Genomic DNA, 12,826 nt, shown 5'->3' with positions numbered 1-12,826 from the left:
GTTTCCTGTACTTCTTTTGGGGCGACTTGCATAAACTTCTATACAGAAGTCGTTTTGCAAGTCGCCGTGGATGTCGTGTGCAGGTCGCCTCGGTGAGGCGACCTGCAAGTCGTGCCGCCCCTGTGTGAACCGAGGCTTACAGGAAACTCACCTACTGGGCTCTCGAATCCTGAGCCTTAAAAAAGCCTGGGTGGGTGCTCATTACCACACAACATATTCCACTTACTCTAGGGGCGTCAGCATCCTGATACACAAGCAGCTACCTTTTCAGCTCTTGGATATCGGAACAGACCCCAGGGGCAGGTATATTATCCTCCACACACTGATAGCTAACAGTCCTTGTGTCCTGGTGGGCTTGTACCTCCCCCCGGCTGATCCGGTCTTACTGTACACTGTAATGCAGATCGTGATCGATTATGGGGTGGAGGACGTTTTGGTAATGGGGGATTTAAACCTAACCCCTGCCTCAGACCTGGACAGACTCCATTCTGCCTCTCAATGGGTGCCTGGCTTAGCAGAGTGGGCCAACACATTCGCTTTGACGGATGTCTGGCGCCAATCTAACCCCACTACCAAACAGCTCACTTGTCACTCCATCACGTTTAAAACCCTATCTCGTATTGACATGATATATGTATCCCACCCCATACTTCGGAAGATCACAGATGTTGGTATTTTACCCAGGGGAATCTCAGATCATACCCCATTACTACTCAAACTGTCCCTTAGGCTCCATGGGGAAAGATTGTGAAGGCTGTCTCAATATTGGATTGAGGATGAAGGAATTCAGGAGGCGGTGCAGGAGGGGATGTACCATTACTGGCTGGAGAACGCTGACACTACTAGCCCTCTGGTCACCTGGGATGCCTTCAAGGCCTGGACCAGAGGAGAGTACATGGCACGTATATCTGCAGCCCGTAAGAAATCTATACATTCTCTGGAGGGGTTGGAGGAAGAGGCCAGGCTAAAGGAGGAAGCCTATGTGGCACATCCTAATCAGATAACCTATGGGGACTGGCAATTTGCACTGCGACAGTTATCACTGTGTAGAGTGGAGGGGACGCAGAAGTCACTCCTTACCACAGCCCAAAAAATCTTTGAATACGGCAAAAAGAGCGGCCGCCTGATGGCGTGGTTGGCTGAGGGACAGTTCGCTGTCACTCACATTGGCGGAGTCAATTCAGAGGGGAAGCTATTGAAATCCCCTGGGGACATAAATAATAGAATTGTGAAGAGTATCATAGCACCAAATTGAATAAATTATAATTGGTGCGATGAACATTAAAATTATGTGAAAGTGAGTCCAAACATATAAACATATCACCCGTGAGATAGTTGATGAATTATAATAAAGAGTCCATCCAAAATTGTGGGATCCTTGATATAGTGGAGAAAATGAGTGCTAAATCCATCAAAGAATGAAGATTGGCCGCTTACCAGAGACCCATTATCCCCCACTACAGAGGATCAGGGAAAGCCTGAATAGGGAGCTATCCTCCAGATCGTATCCAATGCAGCCAAAACCTTAATTCGTTAGTGGTATAGTTTGGTGTCCAAAATTCATTATCAGGATATACTGGTCCCTCGGCTCGTATCCCTCTATGCCCAATTTTTTAAGTTAGAGGCAATTCCTGAATCCATGTCTGAGGCGGTGTTGATACCCAAACCAGGCAAGGATCCTGAAGACTGCTCCTCATACCAACCGATCTCCCTCCTAAACGTGGATGCCAAGATTTTGGCAAAAATCCTGGCAAATAGGCTGTGTGCGGTATTGGAGGAGGTGGTCCACCCAGATCAAACTGAGTTTATGCCTGTGAAGTGTACCGATATCAACCTCCGCCGCCTCTTTCTTAATATGTCTGTAACCCATGAAAACAGTGGTAAGCGGGCCATCGCCTCATTGGATGCCGAAAAGGCGTCTGACTCGGTGGAATGGGTCTTCTTGTGGGAAGCTCTGCTATACCGGGCACCCTTGCCACGTATCCAAACCAATGAGAGACTGTCAGCATCCTTTCCGTTGCAGAGGGGTACACGTAAGGGTTGTCCTTCATCCCCGGTCCTGTTCACACTAGCACTGGAGCCCCTAGCAACCTACCTTCAGTCCTCTCACCCTATCAGAGGATTAGGAACTCTGATAGGGTGAGAGGACTGAAGGTAGGTTCCCTGGAAGAGAAAATTTCTCTATATGCGGATGACACCCTACTGTATCTACAGGACGCAGGCGAGTCACTAGAGATGTTTGATACATTCGGTAGGTTCTCAGGAATATGCATTAATTGGTCCAAATCAATTATCTTCCCTCTGGACCTCCAGGTCCGTGATCCTAGCACAGACGTACCTCTACTCTGGGTGGATCAATTCAAGTATTTGGGTATTCAGGTTCGGAGGGAACCAACAAGTTTCAGTGACCTTAATCTGCTGCCGGTCCTGTCCCAACTTCGGACCAGGTGCGCCTCATGGGCCTCCCTGACTCTAAACCTTATGGGCCGCATAAATCTTCTTTAGATGCTGTTTCTTCCAAAATTTCTTTATGTGTTTCGCAACAGCCCCACCTGGATACCCAATTCCATTTTCGCAGAGGTGGACAGATGTGTGGGCTCTTTCTTTTGGGGGGGAGCAACCCCCAGACTGGCTAGATCAACCCTGACGCTCCCTGTCCGTTGCGGAGGCCTACCACTGCCAAATTACCGAACTTACTACTGGGCGGCTGTGCTGGTCACAGTCAGTTGGTATGTCCTATCCAGGAGTAATGCAGCAGTATGTCTAGAGGCGGATGTTCTTGGATCGCTCCGAGAGCTGGGTAACTTAGTCTACAGGGGACATCGGGCATATGACAAGCTTCCGCAACCTACTAAAACAACCCTGAAGGCCTGGACAGTGGCCAGGCGGGGACTTGTAAGTCCCCTTTCTCTCCTCTTTGGGGGAACCCTAACCTTCCGCATATCAGGACAGTACCTGATCCGCAGATTTGGGCTATACATGGTATTAAAACACTCGGGGACATTTTTCAGTGGGCGCCATACTGCCATTCACGACTCTCCAAACCAAATATTTACCAGGGTGGATGTATTTCAGGTACCTCCTGCTACGTCACGCTACCAGGGCCCAATTCCCAACGCCACCTAGACTGACTATGGATCCCACTGAGGAGTTGTTGACCCAAGAGCAACTGAAAAAAACCCTATCTGCATTATACCTAGACCTGTTGAGAACTGACTCCACTAAGGTAGACAGACTCTGGGATCAATGGAAAGCAGACATACCTGACCTAGACAGAGGACTGGAATGACTGCTTGGCTGATAGTACTGTTTTATTGATATCCTCAAAAGAAAGGCTGGTACAGGTCAAAATTCCTACACAGGGTTTATTATACCCCCCCCAGAGGCTCCACAAGGTATATCCACAACGATCACAGGATTGTCCCCGATGCCAGAACAGCGTAGGCACATACTTCCATATGTTCTGGAGCTGCCCGAAAATTGCTAGATATTGGGCTGAGGTAGTGGACACTGTCAATGGCCGCCTTCAACTGAACCTCCCTGTATCCCCAGATCTGGTGCTTCTGGGTATCCAGGACGATGATCAGAGGCCTAGATACACCAAATTGCTACTAACTTACCTCTTCTTTTACGCGAAGAGAGAAATTGTATTGCGTTGGAATGCCTCCTCTCCCCCCAAGGTGGGATCATGGGAGAAATCAATAAATGCTGTATTCCCACTATACAAACTAACATACCTTAAGAGGAACTGCCCAAAAAAATTCAATAAGATTTGGCAGCCATGGATGGCGTAGACAGGAATAACCCTGACAGAAGAAACCTGATGTACAGGGATACAGTAGCTGCTCTGGCCCTTGCTTATGTGACAGAGGGAATCTTGCTCTATAGATGTGAAATGTTGCATTGTTGATGTACACATTTCTTCTTGTATGTAAAACTCACCTGTACTGTGTCTTTTTGACTTGGTCCATTTGGACAACTGTTGTATCATGCTTTGACTTTTTGTCTCAATAAAGAACAATTTTAAAGTTGAAAAAAAAAAAAGTTGCGGCCAAAATGCGCGACTTTCAAATTGCACAAGTGTGAAAAGGGAGTCCAAAACCAAGCTCCTGCAGACCCAATGTATGCTATTCTGGAGACACAACTCCGTCAAGTGCACCAATGCAGATGTTCTTCCAAACATGTGCTTATGTCACATGTATGCATGCAACATCTATGCAAAACATGTGTTTATTCAAGCATGCGTTTAGGCAACAAGCGTGCAAGCATGTATAACTATGCTGCACTTGGCCCCATACTAGTTTTTACTAGTTTAGTACATATGTATGCCACACAGCCTTTTCCTGCTTCAGCCTAAAAGTTTCTGCAGACCAAATGCACGATATTCTGAAGTTTGCAAGTGTGTACCTGTTCAACTGCACCAGGCCCCATACTATTTTTGTGCAAAATGCACAGTATTCTGTAGACCCAAAACTTTACAGTGCACCGCTATGGGTGTATAGACTTACAGTTGTACAGGCCCCCCCGGATTAAGCAGTATATAATCATGACTTGTCTGGCCACATATTTCTCCCATAGTAAGTACTCATACTTCACTAGTATCCATGGGCTGGTGTTATGGTCTCCAGAGGCCCTACCTGGTATTCCCAGGACCACATGGCTTTAACATGGCCGACCTTCCACTTCTTGCCTATATAGAAATAGGCCATACTGAGCAACCTGTGCCCTCTAGTGGCTGGAGGAGAAACAGCAGCCCACACAACTAACAAGTATACAGCACGATGAAACCGCACACTGCCCCCAGTGGCCACTGGTAGAACAAACAGTCAGATCTCTCTCTTAAAAGAAAAAGAAAAAAAAAAAAAAAAGGGCGAAACTGCAAAGATGCAGACTTAGCATTCCTGCTGCAGGACTCTGAACATAACAGGAGTCCAATCTTCAGCCATCACGGCGAGCTTTGTCATAAAAGACCTTCAGAGACTGGGCCCCACTCCCCTGGACCTGTATAGCACCCTGCTGGAAAGCACCTTGGTCAGAACAAACACTGCACAGGTTTCCATTACGCAGGGTCCAGCGCCATAAGGCTGCATTACAGACAAAACTTCAAATAATCTTCTATCCTTCCAACGAGGCTCGGGTACCATCCATTTTGGCCGATAGCTTTTTCGAATGGATCCGATTGAAGTCCATGAATCTTAATAGAACCGTCCAGACCTCCAAGTATGCTCCAAGAGCACATAACACATCTGTGACCATCCACCTAACAGACACTGCTGAAAAACAACTGAGGTACTTCCTGTGTAGGAGGGGTTATATAGGGGAGGACTTCTTATTTCATTGATTTACCAGTATCCATTCACCAATAGGTGGCGTATAATCCAGTTAGCTATTATTGCTGCTCTGTGTCCCGTGATGTACAATAAAGAAACAAAACATCATCAGATTCTCCCTCAAATCGTTGATATGTACAAAAATTCAAGAGACTAACTTTAAAGTGCTGACAAGATGGTATCTTACTCCTCTTAGGTTACACAAGTGCTACCCTGAAACCTCTGACTGTTGCTGGAGATGCCAGGAGAGCAGAGGAACGATGCTCCATATATTTTGTTCTTGCCCCAAGTTGACACACTTTTGGGCAGAAATTCGAACCATAACTCAAAAATGTACAGAACATAAGATCACTGATGACCCAGCCGTCTTTTTGCTACATGTTTCAACCATCCCTGCTAAAACATACAAAAAGTCCAATGTGTGTCACCTGTTAAATGCCACCAAGTCTTGTATCCCTCTTCACTGGAAACAACAACTCCCACTAACCATAGGGAGTTGGCTTTGAAAAGTGGAAGATATAAATAAGATGGAAGACCTGATTCTTACAGCGCAACACAAACGTGCGAAATTCTCTAAAACTTGAAGGCTTTGAAATCGGTTTGTTCTTTCTGAAGAGGGAAAGGCCCTCTTTGGATCATAAGTGCTACAACTATTAAAAAAAATCAAGGTTCTCATTTTAGCCAGGAATCGTGCAGCTCTAATGTACACTTACTGTACATTTTGCATAACTTTTTTTTGTTATTTGTAGTCATACACTGACAAATACACATAAAAAGAGTTGTTAAAAGTAAAGAACTTGCAAAATAAAGTCTTACCTCCCCAAGTTGAGGAACATTTCTTCTTCTTTTAAATAAACCCTATTGAAAAACTTCAGAAGCATTGAGCGCACTGACAAGTGTAAATCTCTTTGCTGATATGTCATATAAACTGCTTGAATTAACTTTTCTGTAGCCACTGAAATATACAAACGAAAACATAAATGGTTAAGGTCAGGTAAAACTAAATTAAAATTACATCAAATCCCTTCATCAAAATTGATTTACCAGTAAAAATGGATACTAATCCATATAAAAAAGTTCAAACCATTATCGTGTCAAAATGTGGCCTTACTCAGGTGTTATAAACAAGAGCACACTATGAAAGCCACAAAACAGTGGACCACAGAAGACTAAAGACATTCAATTCATAGATACTCTATTACAGCTTCTATGAATGCAGGAGCTAGGCGGAAAGGGTTGGCACAGTAAGGCTCTCTTGATGAGTGCCTGTGTCAGGTCCATCGGCTCTATTAACTCCCACTGCGCTAGAAGATGGTGGCAGGGATGGAGTGAAATCAATAGGCAAATTTCCACCTTTAGTCAAAAGTTTATATATATATATATATATATATATATATATATATATATATATATATATATATATATATATATATATATATATATATATATATATAATATAATCTATCGATCATTTTGAGTGAACTAAAGCAGGGATCAAAATTTGCAGGCTCAGCAGGGGCCGGTCGAATTTCAATCCTTACATTGGCAGGCTGGTTGTCCAGAAGTTCACCTGCCAATCAACTTCTGTAAAACCAACCTGTCGGTTTTACCCATTTACCCCGCTCAATCAACATCACCAGCTTTAGCCAGCAGTGTATTCTGGCAGTATTTAAACTGGATCTGAAAATGATAATATAGTGTTACATTTTATACAAAAGAAGTCACAGCATGCAACCGACATTCATTATTGAAAAGCTTTGCATGGTTATTGATTTAAAAAAAAAAAAAAAAAAAAAATGTATATAAGAAGGAGAAGCATTTTCAAATAAATAGAAAATCTCACCTCTGTTAATATGGATATTCAAAAGTCTGTTTGTTACTTCAAGTAGTCGTTTTAATTGTTTAGAATTCAGTTTCCACCCACTAATCAACTTTTCAGTCACAAAGGTCCTTATCATGGCTAGCCAGTCTGAATCTTCTTGCAGGGTTGAAGGATTTGCCAAAGAGACCATAATGTCACATAAAGTTAAATTTAACAAAAGATAATCCAAGCCGTTATAAGGAAGCAATCCATCTCTATTCCTACACAAAAAAAAACATGTTCTATAATTGGACTATTGTTAGAATATTTCAAGAGTGTCATTCTTAAATAATAAATTAATGGTCTTTAAGGATGCTTGAACACAGAATCGCATAACATACCTAGGCTCAAATTATTATTCTGCCAAAGCACTTTTAAATTAATTCTATGATTTACAGAAACCACTGCTCTAGGTTCCCACTAGCATCAGCGATGAGATGAGATGTATTTTCTTTGCAAGGATTAGTCTTGTATTCACGCTGGTGAGGAAATTGGAGGGTACAGCCAGAGCTGTTGATTGGCCCATCGGTCCCCTGTGCCCCTTCAGAAGAGATCTTGTGACAAATGACGTAGCACTTAGCCACAACCAATCAAAAAACAAAAAATGGTTTCTAAAAACAATAGAAAAGTGTTGAATCCCTTTTTCATCATCAGTTTATTAGACCAAGTTTGTCAGAACAGATGGGCATCATAGTTTGATAGTCAGCTTTGGAAAATAAAAATCATTGCTACTTAACCAGTTGTGGACTGAGTGTATGAAGTATGCCCAAAAACACTATACAAGTACCTTGGGTATACAAAATACACCATTGCCATCCTTGTTCAGAAGCTTGATTGAGACGCAAAAAGATCATATTTAATTATTTGCATATGATATCAGTTATAGCAACGATACCAAGTAAAAAAAAAAAAAATGAAATACTATTGTTAAATTTAGCAGGATAGTTGTATATTACTTAAGCTGATCATACACTGATACAATTAAAAACATTTTGAATCTGTACCAATTTTTATTTATTTATTTTTTTTAAATCTGCATTTTTTTTTTTTTACTAGAAAATCCGTTAAAACCCCAAAATTATACATTTTCTGTAAGCAGAAACCATTGAAAACAAAATGGTAACAGGTACAATTTATGTTGCACAATATTTGTTTATATCCAATCCATATATTCAGGAAAAGTGTATACAAGCACAATACCATTTTTTTGTAAAATATAAAGTTGCATTGCGTAAACATCAAACATGTAATTTTCATCCATTTTCAGTGGCGTCTGCTAGCCCAATAGCCATATCTACAAAAATACTTGATAGGTTTTTAAATATAATTGTAGTAAAGTTTGTAAAATATTATCTAGCCTGTATTGTAGGGAGTTCACCAGAAAAATTCATAAGTTAGAAAAAGATGGGCTCTGAATTAAAGGGGTTGTAGAGGCAGAAGGTTTTTATTCTATTCATTAAGATAAAAAGCCTTCTTTGTGCAGCAGCCCTCCTCAGCCTCCCTAATACATACCTGAGGTCCCACACTGTCCAACGATGTCCACGGGTGTCTCAGCCGTCCAAGATTCGCCCTCCCCGATTGGCTGAGAAACAGCAGTGGCGCCATTGGCTGCCGCTGCTGTCAGAGTCAGCTAACCAATCAGGAGAGAGAAGGGGCGGGGCACAGGGAGCTGTGACTCGACTGCCCCCATAGCAAGCTGCTTGCTGTGGGGGCACTGAACAAGAGGGAAGGGCCAGGAGCACAGAAGAGGGACCCAAGAAGAGGAGGATCCAGGCTGCTCTGTGCAAATTCACTGCAACAGAGCAGGTAAGTATAACGTTTTGCTATAAAAATACCAAAAAAAAAAAAATAAACTACTATCACTTTATCTTTACTTTGGATTTACATATACAAAATGTACGATCATTTCTTGCACCCGAAGACAGTGTTAAGTTTATCTCAAAGCCAATTTAGACAAGGAAAAATTCAAAAGCAGCTGAAACAGCCCACACATAGCACAACTAAGCCAGGAAACATATATAGACAAAAGATCACACAAACAGTAAGTCTGCCTTGCTATTTAGTATAACTAAAGGCAAAGGGGGCAGAGGATCATTGTGTGTATAAAGCATGCAAAATTCAGGTTAGTGGTCTGAAGGATCCAAAGTTATGAGTTTAGTGGTCTGAGGTCCGAAAGGTTGGCGACCACTGGATTAGAACACCTGTCATTTTTGTTGCTGTCTGTGCCCCCATTTGGGAGACTCACTCTCTCAATTTGTCATGTTTACCATTAGCATTGAAAGTAAAAGAAAATCCCAAATTTTGTGTTGTCCCCAGAAAAGTAAATCGAGGGGAAATCTTCAAAAGGGTGACAAGTTCCGGTGGCCTGGGGGTGCCCAAGAAATTTTTCTCACTTCCTGTTTTGGCTATGGGACAGGAAACAAAAAGGTAAATCTCCCCAATGGGACACAGATGGCAAAAAAATAAACCAACAGGGGTAATAACCCTCCCTTACTCAATCCAAAATGAAAAGTTTTGCCTATAGTTCTACTTTAACTGAAAGTGCCAGTTCACACCAGATGCAGTTCTGTGCGCTGTTTTTTCTGCACAAAATGCATGGCACGGTGTTTTCCATGTATTCCAATGGCTCTAGTTCACACCAATGCAGTCAGTTTCAGTCAGTTTCTGCTTGAGAAACGGACTAGAACTGACTGCACTGGTGTGAACTAGAGCAATTGGAATACATGGAAAACACTGTGCATGCATTTTTAGTGCAGAAAAAAAGCACACAGAACTGCATCTGGTGTGAACTGGCCCTTAATGCAAACACATTTTGGAAATACTAAAAACATTAATATTAAAACGATAACAATAATAGCTTGCCATTAGAAGTACAACTACAAATGCAAAAATTGAAAATATGCAGGGCAAGCTATTGTTCACAGACACGCCGATTGTCTAATGCTAAATTGAGACTATGTGGAAAAGTTTGCCAATCCCTGCAAAAAAGATTCAGATTGTATTAGCTGTTCACATACACAAAAGGAGCATTCATTTGTCAAGCTCCCAAATGTATGCTGCAAATAGCCACTCACCGACCGCCCACAGTACATTTACGTCATGACTTTTAATACCGGAGTTATGGAAGCAGCTAGCTGCCATAACCCCATTATTTTGTTCTGTGGGCAATTTGGCGTCAGATAAAAGCGATCCCGTTTGTGGATTCGCCACAGGATCACGTTTAGGAGGCGGCGGGAGAGGTACACCGCCGGTCTTTTCCAGGTTTGCCAGAGCAGTCGGTAAACCTGGAAGCGATCAGATCCGTTGGCTAGGCAGGAAGCCAAGTGAGGCCAAGATGACTTCCAACATCACTTCCACTTCTCGGGCTTAAGAGAAGATTTTTTTAATTTTATTTTTTAACCACTTGCCGACCATCTACCGCATATTTACTGCAGCAGGTCGGCTCTATTGTGCAAAATCACGTACCTGTACGTCATTCTGTGCAATGGCTAAAATGTTGCAGTCGCAGTCCCACTAAAAAACGCTGATCGCCATTACTAGTGAACAGAGAAATTAAATAAAAATATCCCATCGTTTGTAGACGCTATAACTTTTGGGGAAACAAATCAATATTATGATTTTTTTAACCAAAAATATGAAGCTGAATGAATTCTTTTTCTTAATTTTTTTTTTCTTGGATATATTTTATAGTAGAAAGTAAAAAATAGTTTTTTTCAAAATTGTTGATTTTTTTTTGTTTATAGCGCAAAAAATGAAAACCGCAGAGGTGATCAAATACCACCAAAAGAAAGCTCTATTTGTGGGAAAAAAAAATGACCCCATTTTGGAAAGTAGACGCCCCAAGGAAATTGCCGAGAGGCATTTTGAGCCCATTGATTATTTTAATTTTGTCACAAGTGATTGAATAATGACAAAAAAATTACAAAGATGTCACTAAATGATATATTGCTCACACATGCCATGGTAATATGTGGAATTACACCCCAAAATACATTCTGCTGCTTCTCCTGAGTACAGGGATACCACATGTGTAAGACTTTTTGGGATCCTAGCCGCATACAAGACCCTGAAAACCAAGCACAGGATTTCTAAGGGCATACATTTTTTATTTCATTCCTCACTGCCTATCACAGTTTCGGAGCCCATGAAATGCCCAGATAGCACAAAATCACCCCACCAAACGACCCCATTTTGGAAAGTAGACACCCCAAGCTATTTGCTGAGAGGCATATTGAGTATTTTGCAGATCTTGCTTTTTGTCACAAAGTTTTGAAAATCGAAAAAAAAAAAAATTCTTTTCTTCCTTCATTTTCAAAAACAAATGAGAGCTGAATACTCACCATGCCTCTTAGCAAATACCTTGGGGTGTCTATTTTCCAAAATGGGGTCATTTGGGGGGGGGGGGGTGTTATCTTGACATTTATTTCATGGCCTCCAAAACTGTTATAGGTAGTGAGGAAGTGAAATCACCATTTTACGTCCTTTAGAAAGCTTGAATTGAAGGCGGTGATTGATTTTCGGGATCCTGTACATGACTAGGCTCCCAAAATGTCTCACACGTGGTATCCCCATACTCAGGAGAAGCAGCAGAATGTATTTTGGGGTGAAATTCCACATATGCCCATGACATGTTTGAGCAATATATCATTTAGTGACAACTTTGTGCAAAAAAAGAAAAAGAAAAAAAAAGGTTTGTCATTTTCCTGAAACTTGTGGCAAAATATAAAATATTCCATGGACTCAGCAAATAGCTTGGGATGTCTACTTTCCAAAAAGGGGTCATTTTGGGGGGTGGGGTTGAACTGTCCTGGCATTTTATGCACAACATTAGAGGCTCATGTCACACATCACCCACTCTAACGACTTGAAGACAAAGCCCTTTGACACTTTGTTTACATGAAAACATTTTTTTTTTCCTAGAAAATTACTTTGAACCCCCAAACATTATATATATATATATATATATATATATATATATATATATATATATATATATATATATATATATATATATATATATATATATATATATTTTTTTTTTTTTTTTTTTAAAGCAAAGGCCCTACAGATTAAAATGGTGGGTGTTGCATTTTTTTTTTTCACACAGTATTTGCAGAGCGATTTTTCAGACGCAATTTTTTGGGGAAAAAAAACAAAACACTTTTTTAATGCACTAAAAACAAACTATATTGCCCAAATGTTTGATGAAATAAAAAAGATGATCTTATGCCGAGTACATGGATACGAAACACGTCATGCTTTAAAATTGCACGCAAACGTGCAGCGGCGACAAACTATATACATTTTTAAAAGCCTTTAAAATCTTTTACAGGTTACCACTTTAGATTTACAGAGGAGGTCTACAGCTAAAATCACTGCCCTAAATCTGACCTTTGCGGTGATACCTCACATGCATGGTGCAATTGCTGTTTACATATGACACCAGACCAACGCTTGCGTTCGCCTTTGCGCGCGAGCAAGGAGGGACAGAGGTGCTTTTTTTTTGCTTTATTTTAAACTGTTCCTTTAATCATTTTTATTGTTATCTCAGGGAATGTAAATATCCCCTAGTAGTGACAGGAACTCTTTTTTGAAAAACATTGCGGTCTATTAGACCCTAGATCTCTCCTCTGCC

At 41.3% G+C, this 12,826-nt stretch overlaps 1 protein-coding gene across 1 annotated transcript in view; it reads right to left on the bottom strand.

The window, feature by feature from the left end:
• TEX10 (testis expressed 10) overlaps positions 1-12,826 on the bottom strand; it is a 206,033-nt gene that overhangs the window by 153,587 nt on the left and 39,620 nt on the right. The window contains exons 5-6 of the mRNA XM_073630641.1: positions 7,174-7,412; positions 6,147-6,285 (exon numbers count right to left, since the gene is read on the bottom strand). Coding sequence (XP_073486742.1) covers positions 6,147-6,285; positions 7,174-7,412 — 378 coding nt within the window. The remainder of the gene's footprint in view (positions 1-6,146; positions 6,286-7,173; positions 7,413-12,826) is intronic.

Source organism: Aquarana catesbeiana, linkage group LG05 (assembly GCF_042186555.1).
Source record: "Aquarana catesbeiana isolate 2022-GZ linkage group LG05, ASM4218655v1, whole genome shotgun sequence".
Lineage (NCBI taxonomy): Eukaryota > Metazoa > Chordata > Amphibia > Anura > Ranidae > Aquarana > Aquarana catesbeiana.
Note: the sequence above shows the minus strand (reverse complement) of the source record. Positions and strands in the feature narration are given on the sequence as shown.